Source organism: Chaetura pelagica, unplaced genomic scaffold (genome assembly GCF_000747805.2).
Source record: "Chaetura pelagica isolate M959 unplaced genomic scaffold, ChaPel_1.0 scaffold109, whole genome shotgun sequence".
NCBI lineage: Eukaryota > Metazoa > Chordata > Aves > Apodiformes > Apodidae > Chaetura > Chaetura pelagica.
Genome location: NW_009970725.1, coordinates 9,823,867 through 9,839,866, shown reverse-complemented (window position 1 = coordinate 9,839,866; position 16,000 = coordinate 9,823,867). Strand labels below are relative to the sequence as shown.

Genomic DNA, 16,000 nt, shown 5'->3' with positions numbered 1-16,000 from the left:
ATACCATCAGCAACACAGAACTTTATTGCATAGTTGCTTAAAAAAGAAAGTAGAAATGCCACTTTCATTTTCTTCATGTCATTGCTTTGGATTTGCTTTATATAATTGACCTCTGTTTTGCCTTCCACCCTGCTATAGAAGTCTTTGGTATCTTTTCCTCATCTTGCCTGCTTCCCTCTTTTTTTTCTTTTTCTTTTTTACCGTTTACAGTCCATCAAGGGACTGGAATGAAGAATATTCAAGTGTGCTGCTAGTATGTGATATTGTTAGGGCAAATAATTAGGTCTTCTCTAGGGCAGGAGCGTCTTAGATTTTCTTCCAGAACACTTCCTCACTGGAGTTAATAGTCTGCATGTGGTAGCAATCATTGGAGGTTGGTTTGGGTTTTATAAACAGTAATAAATCAGCATTTTTGGTAACTTCTTGGGAATTCTATCTGTTAATTATAAAAAGACACAACATGGAGATTAACTCTTTTTTCTTTTTATTTCTTTCTCACAGAAGCAACCATGGGGTGCATTAAAAGCAAAGAAGATAAAGGTCCAGCCATGAAATACAGAACTGATAATACTCCAGAACCTCCTATTTCTCATGTGAGCCATTATGGATCAGATTCCAGCCAAGCAACACAGTCACCGTCAATAAAGGGATCAGCAGTTAATTTTAATAGTCATTCCATGACTCCTTTTGGAGGGCCTTCAGGAATGACACCCTTTGGAGGAGCATCATCTTCGTTTTCAGCTGTGCCAAGTCCATATCCTAGTACTTTAACAGGTGAGCGTTACATAAAATGGTGCTATTTATATTATTATCACTGTTGTTGTTGTTAATATGGCTTGACAGTCATTAAAAAAAATACTATGACCCCTTGCCATACAGAGGTAAACTGCAAATTTAAAATAAATTGCCTTTTAGGAATTTCTGATTTTCAATATCTTTTATTGCTCAGATAATAATTCAGCCCATACTCACTAGTGACCAGAGCTCAGGGGGTTAGTGTTTTGTTTTTTTGTTTTAGAGGGGTTTTTTAGGATCACTGCACAGACAAATTTAAGTCTTATTAAAGGCAGTAATAGGAACAGTTGATAAAATTGTGTTGGAAGTTTTAAGGAGTTGAAGGGATGCACACAGAGTAATGGCTTTAAACTTTTGGAGAGAGGACCAAATGAAAAATGCTTCAAATTCAGGAAAATTACATTTTAAACTAATTTTCAAACTTATTTTATTAGCTGTAAGTTACTTACGCAACATTGGATCCATTAACTTGTAAAGCTAAACAGGGTATCACGGAATGGTGGGGGTTGGAAAGGACCTTTGGAGATCATCGAGTCTAACCCCCCTGCCAGAGCAGGACCACCACAGAATCTAGGGCAGGTCACACAGAAACACATCCAGACAGGTCTTGAAAGTCTCCAGAGAAGGAGACTCCACAACCTCTTTAGGCAGCCTGTTCCAGTGCTCTGTAGCCTTTAGAGTAAAGAAATTCTTCCTCATGTTGGGGTGGAACTTCCTGTGTTCTAGTTTGCATCCACTGCCCCTTGTCCTATCACAGGGCATGACTGGAAAGAGATTGGCCCCTCCTTCTTGACACCCACCCTTCAGATATTTATATACATCAATTAGATCCCCTCTTGGTCTTCTCTTCTCTAGACTAAACAGTCCTAGGTCTCTCAGCCTTTCCTCATAAGACAGGTTTTCCAGTCCCTTAATCATCCGCATAGCCTGCCATTGGACTCTCTCAAGTAAATCCATGTTCTTCTTGAAGTAGGGAGCCCAGAACTGGATACAGTACTCCAGGTGGAGTCTCACTAGGGCGGAGTACTGCCTTTGAACTACTGGACATGCTTTTCTGAATGCACCCCAAAATACCCTTGGCCTTCTTAGCCAGAAAGGCACATTGCTGTCCCATGGATAACTTGTGGTCTACCAGGACTCCAAGGTACTTCTCCATGGAGCTCCTTTCTAGCAGGTCAGCTCCTAATTTGTACTGGTGCATGTTGTTGTTCCTCCCCATGTGCAGGACTCTACACTTACTCTCGTGGAACCTGATTAGGTTCCTCTTTTCCCAGCTCTCCAGTCTGTCTAGATCTCACTGAACAGCAGCACAGCCTTCAGGTGAATCAGCCAATTCTCCCAGTTTGGTATCATCCACAAACTTGCTGAGGATACACTCTCTCCCTTCATCCAAGTTGTTGATGAAGATGTTGAACAGGACTGGACCCAGCAGTGGTCCCTGAAGAACTCCACTAGCTGGACTCTGCACCATTGATCACTACCCTCTGGGCCCTATTGTTTAGCCAGTTCTTAATCCATCTCACGGTCCACTCTTCTACCCCACACTTCCTCAGCTTGCTTACAAAGACGTTATGGGAGACTGTGTCAAAAGCCTTGCTAAGGTCAAGGTAGACACATCCACTGGTCTCCCTGTCTATTCAGTCACAACATCATAGAAGGATATCAGATTAGTCAGTACATGATTTCCCCTTGGTAAATCCATGCTGGCTACTCCTGATAACCATGTGGTTAGAGATGGCCCCCAGAATGAGCTGCTCCATCATTTTTCCAGGGATGAAGGTGAGGCCGACTGCTCTGTAGTTTCCTGGATCATCCTTCTTCCCTTTTTGAAGACTGGAGTGACATTGGCTTTCCTGCAGTTCTCAGGCACCTCTCCTGTTTGCTGTGAACTTGTGAATATGATGCGGAGTGGTAGAGCAGCAACATCAACCAACTCTCTCAGCACTCATGGATATGCAGTATACTCTGTATACTTTACTATATGAACATGTGTGAAACAAAAGAGCAGAATTCTCATTGTTGGTGGTCATATTAAAACCAAAGTTGAAAATGTAAAAATAAAATTTAAGAGGCATAGAGACCTTCTTGGTTGAGATAGAAAGTCTCTGAAGATGCAGTGTTTTATAGCAGTATGCACATTTGATGTTATAAACCCACCTTTATATCAAAATCTTAAGACTTCATTACATAAACATTGATTTTGTGCACATGGCTAAGCTCAGTGGTTTGCTTAGTTTTGCTGGACATTTTGGAGAGGAAGCTCTCACTTATTTTCTAAGAGAGAGAGAGAGAGAGGAAAGTAATTTATTCTAGAAGCTTTGCACAGACACTTCAGAAAGCATTGTAAATAATTTCTAATTAGTCTTACTTGTAGTTTTCCCACAAACCTCTAATGTTAGAACAATTAGAGTGCTTAAATGTTTGCTTTGTTACAGTGGCATTTAAAATCCTTTAAACACAAGAAATTGGAGAGCCAAGAAAACCCACTGTGGGCTTGACATTAAGCAATTCAGGAAACCAAATATGAATTGCCAGGTAATAATCACCTCGTTTTCCCTTTTGGGAAGTTAATTAAAAATCAAATAATTGAAACAAGCATCTACCCTGTCTCAAAGTTTCTGAGCCAGAATTTGTGTATGCAGAAATTAAATAAGGGCAGCATTTATTTTTATTCATTAGCTCCACTAATGAATAAAGGACTAAGGAAATTTTAGTCATGCGTAAAGAAATCTTTATGTCCTCCGAGAACCTGTCTGTATTTCTTCATACTAGGTCTGGTTCTCTGTTCACATGGGAATCTCCAGCAGTGTGTGCAGGCAGTCCTGGGCATAACCAGGCATCAGGGATGTAGCCCCTCCCAGGAGTCACAGATTCAGGAGGGATGTGTTCTTGCCTGTCCCTGTTCCTGCTGGTAGAGTTCTCTCATGAAAAGGTTGTCTACAAATGGTCAGTACAAATTTTGTTGTCAGCAGGCACACTAATTTGCCCAAATGCTCACATCATTTTGTGATCAAGTAAAATGATACTGCATATATAATTATTCCTCCTCGTTTTGTAAAACCAGCCCCTCCACAAACAAGCACACGTTAACAATAAGTAAATAAAATTGCTCCAGCAATTCTTCGGTACATTCAGTACTGATTTTCAGCTCAATCAAAATTGGGTGTTTTTTGTGAATATATAAGTTTGAAGGAGGCTGAGGGGAGACCTCATTGCTCTCTGCAATTACATGAAAGGAGGTTGCATGGAGGTGGGAGCTGGCCTCTCAAGTGAACAATGACAGGATGAGAGGAAATGGCCTGAAGCTGCACCAGGGGAGGTTTAGACTAGACGTTAGAAAGAATTTCTTTACCAAAAGAGTGGTTGGACAGTGGAACAGGCTGCCCAGGGAGGTGGTGGAGTCACTATCCCTGGAAGTGTTTAAAAGACACACAGATGTAGTGCTTAGTGACATGATTTAAGCACTGAACAGGTAAATTAGGTTATGGTAGGGGGATTTAGGTTATGATTGTCTTGATGATCATCTGGGTCCCTTCCAACCAGGATGATTCTATGATTCTAAGATAATGAACTTGATTTGGCTGTAAGCTTTTTGTATTTGGGACAAATAAAACACAGGATTGCATTATATGGCCCTTTGTTTCAAAAAAGGGGAGAATAGATGGGCTTGTGAAACAGGACATAAGTGTCAGTATTACTTTCCCAGTCCATCCATGATGTCTGACAAGAGGATGATATGGTTGTCATCGTAGCCTATAGTGTGGCTGAAAGGAGTTGAGCCATCTTTTATTCCTTAGAGCAGGAAAGGAGAAGAAATGTAAATTAGTCACACTGCTCCTGTATCACACAGTCATCAAATACTTTGAATTCATAAAATGCTACTAAAAATCAAACCAGAAAAATGGACTGCTGTTCTTGCCTTCCATTAAGCTGTTTAAGTACTGGTGCTCTGGAGTCCTCATGCTGAAGAACATAAAGTCTTCTCGCCAAAACCAGTCCTAGATTAGAAGATGGGAATACTGACCTACTGAAAGGATAATCTTTAAGGGAAATGTTATAATCACAAATAGCTTGAACAGCTAAACTAGATCACCTTGCAGTGATTCACAAAGAAAACCTCTTCAAAAAAAGGTCAAAAATTGTTTGAGCAGTGTGTTTGTTTAAAACATTCTGTGCTGATGCTGTGTCCTGAAGTGTTTTGTTTTCTTTGCTATGGAATAAATAACACTTGTGAGTGAGAATGAAACTGAAGTGTTTGAAATATAACCTTTGCAAGGGTTATGTTATCTTTTCCAAATCCTTCTTTAAAATTACTTAAGACTACACAAATATTGACCATTACTGATTATTTTTTATTGCATGGTTTACATTTGTATCCATTACTTTTTTTAGTGCTACACTGTCTAAAGGAATTAATCTTTCTCTTGTTCCCACATTAGTATCTTACTAGATGTTGTACAGTTTGTTTCAAAGTGCCTGGAGTCTTTAATTTTCTTTAAATGCAGTTAAAAACTTTGTGATTCTGTGAACTGAGAGTATTGATTTCCTTCATGTGCTCAAGAACTGCCCGGTTTATTTCCATAACATTTGGCTTTTCTTTGTGGAGACGCGGTATGTATTCCCACAATTTTCTTGCTCCCTGTGGCAGTTTGCATCATCAAAATAATGTAGTAATGCTAGCAGGATTTGGTAGAAATATGTCAGTTTTTAACTTAGATTAGGCACTGTTGACTTCTAGAGAATATTCTAATTCATTTCCATTCATAAATCACACTTGAAAAAACCCCTCAATTAGTCTAACCTCCTGTGGGGATTTTTTGTTCTGTTCTTCCTAGAGGAACTGTAAATTCATTTCCAGCTGAGGCCTGCTGAGAGACTTTAATCACAGGAAGGCTCTAAATCAAATGAAAATATTTAAGTGATTAGGAGCTTGTATCAGAAACTGTACATTGCAAGAGAATATTAAATGTAGACAATACACATTCTTCCTTTCTGATCACTAACATGTTAATTGTAAGATCTAAAATTAGATGCAACATGTTTCTGTTAGTCATCTTTCATGTGTATCCTGATGCACAGATGTGCATGTTATAGATGTAATATTATAAAATCAATAATAAGGTATTGCTTGGGCTATCTTTAGGTTTCCTAAATGTCTTTAGACTGTGAAATAGCATTTCTAGAGGTTAGAAAGTCTTCCTGAATTGCCCATACACAGGGTTTTTTTACTTGCACTTTCTCCTTGTTATGATACATAGTTCTTTATTTTTGCTTATCATTTGTATATCTCATATAGTCTGTTCTCATTGCCCTCACCCTCTTTTAGCCCAGTTTTATAGATTAATTCTTTTAAGTACAGATAAAGTTTTCCTACCATAAATACAGGAGCCTCCCTACAATCCATCTCTCACGTGTCCTGTTTGCGGGACATGTTCAGACATGTTCAGCAATGTGCCCTGTACCAGAAGTATGATGGGGAAGCAAATTCCTTGGGTTTGGTGGAGTGCAGCTGTTCATCCTGTGATTTATCTTGGTCCATGTTCTCTAGAATAATGCACTGATAGATCGTCCTCAGCAAGCGTCTGCTTCACTGCTGGGGAGACTTGATGGAATTAAAAAAATCATTAGTCCTAAAGCAGAGAAATTTCTTTGTCCCAGCAGAATACTTTTATTTCTGGTTCATCTCCTTGAGTAGATCTTGATGTGTAACCCCATAAAGTTGGAAACACATCAGTTATTTATATACCTAAGTGCCACAGGAAGCTACTTTTGTAAAAATTGGTGGCTGATGGTTCACTATAGTAGTGTTGTAGGGTCTTCTAGAATTGCCTTTCTTAACAAGAAGCTTGTTAAGAAGCTTAATAAAGAAGCCAGCTTTTTGTACTGCTGATTTGTTGTGAGAGTTTCTGTATAGAAGTGCTATAATTACTAATATATCGAGCTGGGTTTTTTTGGAGTGTGGAGGCATATTTTTAGAGTGTCTGTTTATAGGCTTTCATTTGTCTTCAAAAATGAGCTGATTATTGATCCAGCTTCCAGAATGAGATGGAACCCAGAGTGCTTATTTGCGTCCAACTCAAAATTGATGAGTTGTTTCATGGACAAGCCTTTCAGTCAAGTGTTGCAACGTCACTCCTTTAACATGTGTGTTTTTTTTCTTTTTCCTAAGGTGGCGTTACTGTATTTGTGGCCTTATATGATTATGAAGCTAGAACTACAGATGACCTTTCATTTAAAAAAGGTGAACGGTTCCAGATAATAAATAACACGTAAGTGTTCTTGTTCGCAAACTTCACCTGCTTGTTCTTGGGAATCCCTAAAGCTTCTTGAAATGTTTGTATGCTATTTCAGTGAAGGGTAGATTAAATTTTTATTTTATTTTTTTTTCTTGAATGCATTCAATGTTCAACAAGCATGGGGTTAAAATATTAATACTGGTAGTACAGTAACCTTCAGGCTGAGGTGAGGGTTTGGGTGCAGATGTAGAACTCTAGTGACTGGGGCAGCCCCAAGCCTTCTCTTTCTTGGTTGGTTGGTTGGGTGGGTGGCATCCTTCTACTCCTGCTCCAGCAAGGCATAGCAACCACCTACGGGGCAGCAGAGGTGGAGACACAGGCTGTCCCACCCCATCCAGTCCCTGCACCTTGCAGATTCTCTTTGACAGGTGTTTGTATCTCACGAGGAGGTGTGTGCAGCCGGCAGCGCTGCACTGCAAGTGCTGGAGGCGAGTGCACTGCCTGTGGGCAGGGACGTCTCTCCATAGAAGTGCATCTAGCTGGTCTCCACAGTCAATCCACGCTCAGGTAGTTTAGGGTAATTTGATGTTCTAGTTCAATTGCAGCAGCTTTACAGTATTACAGCCTGATTTCTCAAAGTCTAGTGAAAAGGAAATAATTTGTGGTAGTATTTCTGATTCATATGTGTAGCAGTTTTCATTCATCCAGTTCTCTAGATTTATTAGTTGAATTTGTGTTTCGTTTCTTGCTCACTGTCAGCATACAAGCAGATTGGATTGATCTGGGAGAGGCAGTTGAAGAGCAGAGAACTGGGAAGTTTATTTACACCTATCTGCTGTAAAACATTTTGGTTTAGGTTTACATTTTGCATATATCAATAAATTGCTTTTACATTTTAAACAAACCCAAACCTGACATCTTTAAAATGCAAAATTGCACTAAGAGGCACTCATGTTGCTTAAAATGAAAAGAAAAATATATTTAGGTGCAGAATGAACTATTTTAGATGCCTTTGTAATTAAAATAACATGTTACCTAAATTTAACCTGCCTTTAATATGTGAAGATATTATGGGTGCCAGGGAGTGATGTATTGTTTATATGTGGAAGAGATAACTGGTCTGGCATTTCAGGGAAGGAGACTGGTGGGAAGCACGATCCATTGCTACAGGAAAAACAGGCTACATCCCAAGCAATTATGTAGCTCCTGCGGACTCCATTCAAGCAGAAGAGTAAGACATATCCTGTCAATCTGTTCTTATTATCCATTCTACATTTTGTACCCTGTGGTGATACTATTCCTTTCAGTACATGGAACATTTAAGAGTAAAGTAGGACAATACTACTAATTAAAGGATAGCAGTGCTACTTGGGTGATGTCAAAGGTGTAATTATTAGTAAGTGTGAGATGGACACTCATGCAAATGTTCTATACCTGCCTGCTGTATGTAGGGCTAAAGAAAAAAGGATGGAAGAATGCAATAATGAAGATAAGAACTGGGGGACGTGCACTGTGTTTCATGTAAAGCAAAAATGGATGTTTTTAAGTCAAAGAGTACACAGACCATCAACCCTAGGTTTTTATCCATATTATTGCTTGCCAAACCCTTATTCAAGATCAGCTATATCTGTGGTAGCACCTAATCTTAAATTCTAAACCAACATTTGTGTGGAGCGTTACTGCTAATCTTTTAATCTGTAACAATTTTTGGTGACTGAATTGTTAGGCACACTAAGGACTACTATGAATTGGGAAAATTGTGTTGCCTTGGGTGCCAGTACTTCCTACATTTATTTACAAACAAAGATCCCAGAGCGCTTACAGAATCACATAAAGTTACTGTGGGAACTGTGAGTTGGGGTACAGTTTCAGGTTATCCTTTATCCAAGGGATTAATTGTGTTTGTTGTACTAGAAACTTAATGCTCTACAGCTCCTGCTGCATTATACAGGCATAGTACTGCCAATAAGCAATTCCCTTATACTTGATATGCACACTTCTGTGTTTGCTACTGCATTGCTGGGAAAGCTGCCCAATTTCCAAGATGTTTCCTGAATATCAAGCTGAGACTTTAGCATGGGCTGCTGCTGTCACCTGGCTCTTTGCTATTAAAAAGTGATTGCATCAAATAATAATAACATACTGTTATTTTATGCCCTTGACTTCCAGCTGCTTTTAAAATTATTGACTTCTGATTTTGGGGAAAAAAAGTTGAGAGTTCTGTTGGTTTGGGGATTTTTTTAAACTATGCAATAAAAGCATATTGTTATTGCTGCTGCAGTGGTGGTAGAGTGGAAGTGATAGCCCTTTGCAAATTAAGAATGCAGTGCTTCTCATTAAGACTGGCAAAACAGGGTGGTGGGATTTGTCATAGGTTTATATCATTACTGGAAGTGAGAGTCAGGAGTGATGAGTGAGGAAGTTTTTTTAAAACTGACTCTTAAAGAACTAGTGGTAATTTTATTAAGTAGCACCAGTGCACTTGGTTCATTTGTTAGCCTGGGCTTTGATAGTGTTTATAAGGTTTGTGTTGTGATTGCAGTTGGAGGTAAAAGTGCAAAAGCAATACACAGCCACAAGTTGCTGACATTTTCTTTAGGTGTTCTTTTCTAAGCCTGAAGGCATTTGTATCACAAACTGCTTGTGATGGGGTCCATATTAGCCATGTGCCTTTTGAATGATGCTGTAATATAAATATTTAATGTTCATAGCATTCTACAGTCTAGTCTGTGAATTGCTGTAGTAGTCTGGGGAAGAGATATTTTTATGTAAAGTAATTAACTAGGGTTCAAGTTTGCTTCAGTAAGATTACAGGTTGCATCCAAATTGTCTCAAGTGTATGTACTCTCGTATCCAATTATAACTTTGCACATCTACTTAAACAGTCAAACTGCAAAGGCAATAAAAAGTAAGAATAAGTTGCAAATTCCTGAGTGACCACACAAGCCATTCCATTCACAGGCCAAAAAAATGATCCTTCCTTACCTACCGTTTTCCCCCTCAAGCTTCACTCACAAAACCATTGTTTAGCAGCAGTTTCCAATACTGTTGTTCTTCTCCCAACACTTGTGAAGCCAGGTTTGCTTGAGGCTAGGACAGTGCCAAATGAAAATGTTTGAGATATACACTTTGCAGTACTTTGTGAGAAGTAAATGATGCCACCACAGGGTTGTTTCTAAATAATCAGGACAAGAAAGTGCTCCCTCTACCGAGGAAGAAAAAGACTGGAGGCAATAGAAGTTGAAACAGAAGAGGTTTCACTGTATTAAGAAGAAAAGTTTTTATCCTGAGGACAGCCAGGCAGGGACAGAGGTTTCTCGGTCTGGCTAAGCAGGGTCTGTCCTTGAAGCTTTTCAAGGCTGGAGCAGACAACACCCTGAGTAGCAAGGTCTCATCTGCTTGCAGTAGGAGGCTGGACCAGAGACCTTCCAAGGTCCCCTGGCAACCTGAATGATTGATGATCTGATGATATTTATACACATCCACTTGGCATTAAATACTGTTTTCTGACCTACAGCCAAAACTTCTTAGAGAAGGTAATTTCAGCTGCTGCAGTTTTTTGAGTGTGCTCGCAAAGTGTATCATCTGATGCAGCTTGACCTGTGAATGTCTTAAGCAGAAGGAGGGTGTTTCCTTCAATGTTAAGTGTTGTTGATGCCCATTGTTAAGCTATCAGGAAAAACTTGGATAGAGGCCTCCTCACATGTGTTTTGCAAACAGTAGAGATGAAGTCATATACAAATAGGTCATCTTTATCATACATGGATGTCATTACCTTTGTTAATCTGTAACTGCTTTAGGATATTAGTAGTCCAGTCAATGCCTGAGATTTCTAAACCTTGTATTTATATGACTACCAAAGCATAGAAAGATTTTACATGCACATATTTCCTTTAACATTTTTTTAGGTGGTATTTTGGTAAGATGGGCAGGAAGGATGCAGAAAGGCTCCTTCTAAATCCTGGGAACCAGCGTGGCATTTTCTTAGTAAGAGAGAGTGAAACCACTAAAGGTATGTATATCTCTTCTCTCTCCCATTCCTCCCCCTGCCTCAGTCAGGGTGCCAATGCACACATGTATGTGTATGTGTATAATGACAGTGGGGAAGATAGAGTAAATATGGTGTTAAATGTTTGGTGAAGAACCAAGTGTGACTTGTTTCTTAGGTGCTTACTCCCTTTCCATACGTGACTGGGATGAGGTCAGAGGTGATAATGTGAAACACTACAAAATCAGAAAACTTGACAATGGTGGATACTATATCACAACCAGAGCACAATTTGAATCTCTACAGAAGTTGGTGAAACACTACAGAGGTAAGCCCAAGTTCTAGTGTCCCAATACTACCTTCTGCCTGTTGTGAGGAAGAAAAAATGCTTATTTTTAAAATTCACAGCTGTATAATTCTGGTTTTTATTTTGACAAACAAAAATGGACTAGTTCTTTTTATCAACATGTTGCTTTTATATCTTTTCGGTTTCCCAGAACATGCCGACGGACTGTGTCATAAGCTAACAACTGTGTGTCCCACTGTGAAACCACAAACACAGGGACTGGCAAAAGATGCCTGGGAAATTCCTAGAGAATCTCTGAGGCTGGAAGTTAAGTTGGGCCAAGGATGTTTTGGTGAAGTTTGGATGGGTAAGAGCTTAATGTGACACTTCTCAGTAGCTCATGTGAATGTTTTAATAGTATTTTAAGTAAATTGATATTGGGATCTGAAAAGATAATCTAATACAGAATTGAAGGGAAAAAATACCAATTCTGATCAGTCATTTAAAGGTAAAATTAATAGTCAGTATAGTCCTACTTTGTAATTAATTATTTTGATAGCTAAGAAAACAGAAACAAAAAGCAAACAAACAGTTTCAGCCAAAAATCTGTTCAGTATTATAGTGGAGAATAAAATCTGATTTGTTTCTCTAGGAACATGGAATGGAACCACAAAAGTAGCGATCAAGACACTAAAACCTGGTACAATGATGCCAGAAGCATTCTTGCAGGAGGCTCAGATCATGAAGAAATTACGCCACGACAAGCTTGTCCCGCTGTACGCGGTTGTTTCTGAGGAGCCCATCTACATCGTCACTGAATTCATGACAAAAGGTGTGTGACAGAATGGTTTGGAGATACTACATTTAAAAGGTTATTTAAGATCCCAGCAACAAATTAAATGTGTAATTAAAGTTAGGTTTAAGCTTCCTGGAAATATAAGTGGTAATTTTGATTAAATTAAAATGAGCAACGCTTGACCTACTTGAAGCAGTTCTGATTTAGACTGTGGGTGGAGGAATGATTTTTTTTTGCACTCTGTGTCACCCTCAGTAATCTTCCAAATACCAGATTGGGTTTTTTTCTCCTTATTTTTTAGTGTGTGCTGCGTCTTACATGTAAATTGAAAGGTATGGCTGGGAATACTATTATGTGAATACACCTGCCTGTAGACGGAACTTGCTTACTGTGACAGAATCAGTTGGGTCTGGTTTCTTTTTAAATTTTTAGTTTTGCTTTTCCAGCAGTGCTGGTCTTGAATAACACTAGACAGTTTCTCTCTCAGATCTTAAAAGCTGTTGTGCAAAATCAGTTTTTATTGTTCAGAAATCAGGTTTTGGCAAAGCAATCAGGGAAAAAAAAAGCTTTATAGCTTTCTGTCAGAACTGGGATGCAACCTTGCAAAAGCAGAGGTTCTGAACACGATTGCATTATATAAGTGGGAGAAGGTAATATATTGTAAAGAATGGAAGATACTTTTGTTTTCCCCAGTAAGGAAAATAAAGAAACTAAATAAAAGCAACAATTTCAGAATCGTTTCTCTAGTATATAATTGGAGCTAGCAGAAGAAATCAAGTAATGGTTAGGAGGTTTTTGTTCTTGAATTATAAATATCACTGTGCAAAAAAGTCCAACTAGGAAGGACATTGATAGCAGGTATATTGGGAATAATCCTTATGTATTGCCATAAAACCATCAAGCAGTGTTCAGTTTACCTGAATTATTGAAATGGATTCCAAAATACTTGCATTAAACTTGTACTAAATAGTCATCAGGCTGGAGTCAACTACAGGCATAGTCATTGTGTCATGTGTTCTGTTACATGACAGGTTTCCAAAGGTAGATTTGGGGAGATGAGTGTGTAAGTCAGTGTCTAGGAAAAAAAAAATCCCATTCATTTTTTCAGGTCAAATTAATGTTTTGGGCTTTTTTCCTTTTTTTCTTCCTAAAAAAAGTGTCATCTTTTACAGGCAGCTTGCTAGATTTCCTTAAAGAAGGAGAAGGGAAATACCTAAAACTCCCACAGCTGGTGGACATGGCTGCTCAGGTACATTGTATAAACTAAGAAAACTGTATTTTGTACTTAGAGAAGAGATTTAAAACTATGGAATATCAACTACATGTAAATACTGAATGCTCCAAATATTTTATGCTGTTCTGTTTTAACATCTTCTGTGTAGGTTTGTAATTTGACAAAAAGCAACGGCCTATTTCCCAGTTGGCCAGACATGCTCTAACCAGTGCTGCCACAAGCTCTTGCTATGCTCTATACCTGTGCTATGCTTCCCAAACTTACACAACAAGACTGGAGCAAAAATGAAGGGATATAGTTTAATGCTCGGGAGAAATATCTATAGTCATGAAAAATAATCTTTAATAAAACTTTATTTTTAAAGATTGCTGATGGCATGGCTTACATTGAAAGAATGAACTACATCCACAGGGATCTCCGGGCAGCTAACATTCTTGTAGGAGACAATCTTGTGTGCAAAATAGCAGACTTTGGTTTAGCAAGGTTAATAGAGGACAATGAGTACACTGCAAGACAAGGTAAGACTGATTTATTTACTGAATAAATAAGACCAGTTAACTTCAAATTACTTAGAACTGCTACATTTATCAGAATGTGTCTGTATACTCTGTCTGCATGAATAAAGATTAGGCATATAAATGTGCTCTCACAGCTATGTTTAGGTGTCCCCTTGCCTCAGTGCCATTTTAGTGAACTTTTTAATGTTCAAAATTATCTGACAGTTCAGTTATGTTTTGAAAAAAAAATGGGTTACTTGGGGGGAGTAAGTAAGTAAAATCTGTTGCAGTTAGAAGAGAGATGAGGTTCTAGAGAGGTTGCTCATCAGATTCTGAAGGTCATCCCACTTTTTTAAACATTCTTAAGAGTCCTTGATATCTCAGCAGCTTCCAAAAATTGCAACCAGTAGTTACCGTCTAGTTGGAAACCAGTTTCCAGTTTGAAGTCTTCAAATACTAAGCTACCTCAAATTTTGTCAACAAAGCAAAATGTAAACATTTTTTTCATGCAGTAGTCTTTTAAAAATATTTCTAAGTGTACCCAAATTATGCATAAGCAAGGGAAAATGATCTATCCTTCCAATGTTTGCAGGGGCTAAGTTTCCAATTAAATGGACTGCTCCAGAAGCAGCGTTGTATGGTCGGTTTACAATCAAGTCGGATGTGTGGTCATTTGGAATTTTACTGACAGAGCTGGTAACAAAGGGGAGAGTGCCATATCCAGGTAAGGGAAAAATGTAATTGATTTTTCTTTTTTTTGTTGTTGTATTCTGTGCTTTTGAAGTTACCTTTTGTACTTTTTACCTTTGTTCTGAACCCACAGTTGACAAGCAGAGGCAAAAACTTAGTCACGCTTCACTGGTTCCTTTGTTCACGAAGCTACTTTGTTTCATTTACAGATTAACTATTATATATATTTTTAAGTGTTCTAAGCTAATAGCATTTGCAAATGTGACTGATAATTCATTTCAGATTAGTGGTTATCCTTAGGTTCTTCTATCTGTCCCTGGAAGTTATACTTTTGACATTTTCCAGGGCTACGGTGTGTATCAGTAGAGTGAACCTGCTAGACCAGTTTTTGAAACTAAACGTGTGTAACATTTTTTGTCAGATATTTTGCTGTGACTGGAATTTGTAAGGCTGTTCTGTAAGGCAAAAAAAGTCTTTTCTTGGCCTTGTTTCAAATTAAGTGGTCCTTGAATGGAACCTAAGGCAAGCAGAAGGTACTTGTGCTTGAGTGTCCATTTGAAAAGCCAGGCCCAAGGCAGTGGGAAATTATACAAATGAGAAAGCGTATAAATGGAAGAAGGATCAGATACTGAGGAATTACCAGTATAATGAAATAGTTTTCAGGAAGCATATTTAATGCAAAATGTAAAAAAATCATTAATTATAAAGTGTGTTCATTAAAGGTTCTGTCATGGTAGATTGATGTGCACTGCAGCTGGAGATACTTGAAAAAGTTTGGAGAAACTGCTCTTTGCATAATGTCATTCAGAACTAACATGCTTTCCCTTTAGGGATGGTGAATCGGGAAGTTCTGGAGCAAGTGGAGCGTGGATATAGGATGCCTTGCCCACAAGGCTGCCCAGAGTCTCTCCATGAGTTAATGAAACTGTGTTGGAAGAAGGACCCTGACGAGAGACCAACATTTGAATATATACAGTCTTTCTTGGAGGACTACTTTACAGCTACAGAACCACAGTACCAGCCTGGAGACAATTTATAAGCCAACAGTCTATATAACATGCACAAATCTGCCAAATGTAAAAGACTTGCAAAGAATTCCTGATGTCCATAAGGAATCAAAGGAAAGAAAATCTTCGCTACTTTGCATGCTCTTAATGGCAAACTGGAATTTCCTAATGCAATTGCACAAAACCACTTTGAAAGTGTTATAACCTAATTACCAATGACATGTTTGTTTGGTTTTTTTTTTTCCACTTTCCCAACTTATTTTCAGGGTCCAAAGGAAGCTTACTGAAAATACGGGGTAGAAAAACGAGCGTTGGTGTGAACAATAGCCGAAAAAACATGTTTCAAATCCTTTCTTTTCCCAACATCTGATAATCATTCTACTAAAGAGGAAATTGTCTGGAATTAATGATCTTGGGCTAAGACGTTTTTAAAGCAGAAGAATTTTGTGGGACCAAGCAATTCTATTCCAG

At 38.5% G+C, this 16,000-nt stretch overlaps 1 protein-coding gene across 1 annotated transcript; it reads left to right on the top strand.

Moving 5' to 3' along the window:
- The first annotated feature begins 504 nt into the window (after positions 1-504).
- On the top strand, positions 505-15,657 carry YES1 (YES proto-oncogene 1, Src family tyrosine kinase). The gene is made up of 11 exons (XM_010006845.1): positions 505-774; positions 6,965-7,064; positions 8,164-8,262; positions 10,940-11,043; positions 11,198-11,347; positions 11,517-11,672; positions 11,958-12,137; positions 13,274-13,350; positions 13,700-13,853; positions 14,425-14,556; positions 15,353-15,657. Exons 1-11 carry the CDS (start codon positions 510-512, stop codon positions 15,559-15,561), a joined length of 1,626 nt encoding a protein of 541 aa, XP_010005147.1. The 5' UTR covers positions 505-509; the 3' UTR covers positions 15,562-15,657.
- Positions 15,658-16,000: the final 343 nt, after the last annotated feature.

Coding starts and splice junctions, on each gene's coding strand:
- YES1 (XM_010006845.1), top strand. CDS start 510: ATGGGGTGCATTAAAAGCAAAGAAGATAAAGGTCCAGCCATGAAATAC. Junction 775..6,964: donor ATATCCTAGTACTTTAACAG/GTGAGCGTTACA, acceptor CTTTTTCCTAAG/GTGGCGTTACTGTATTTGTG. Junction 14,557..15,352: donor GGGGAGAGTGCCATATCCAG/GTAAGGGAAAAA, acceptor CTTTCCCTTTAG/GGATGGTGAATCGGGAAGTT.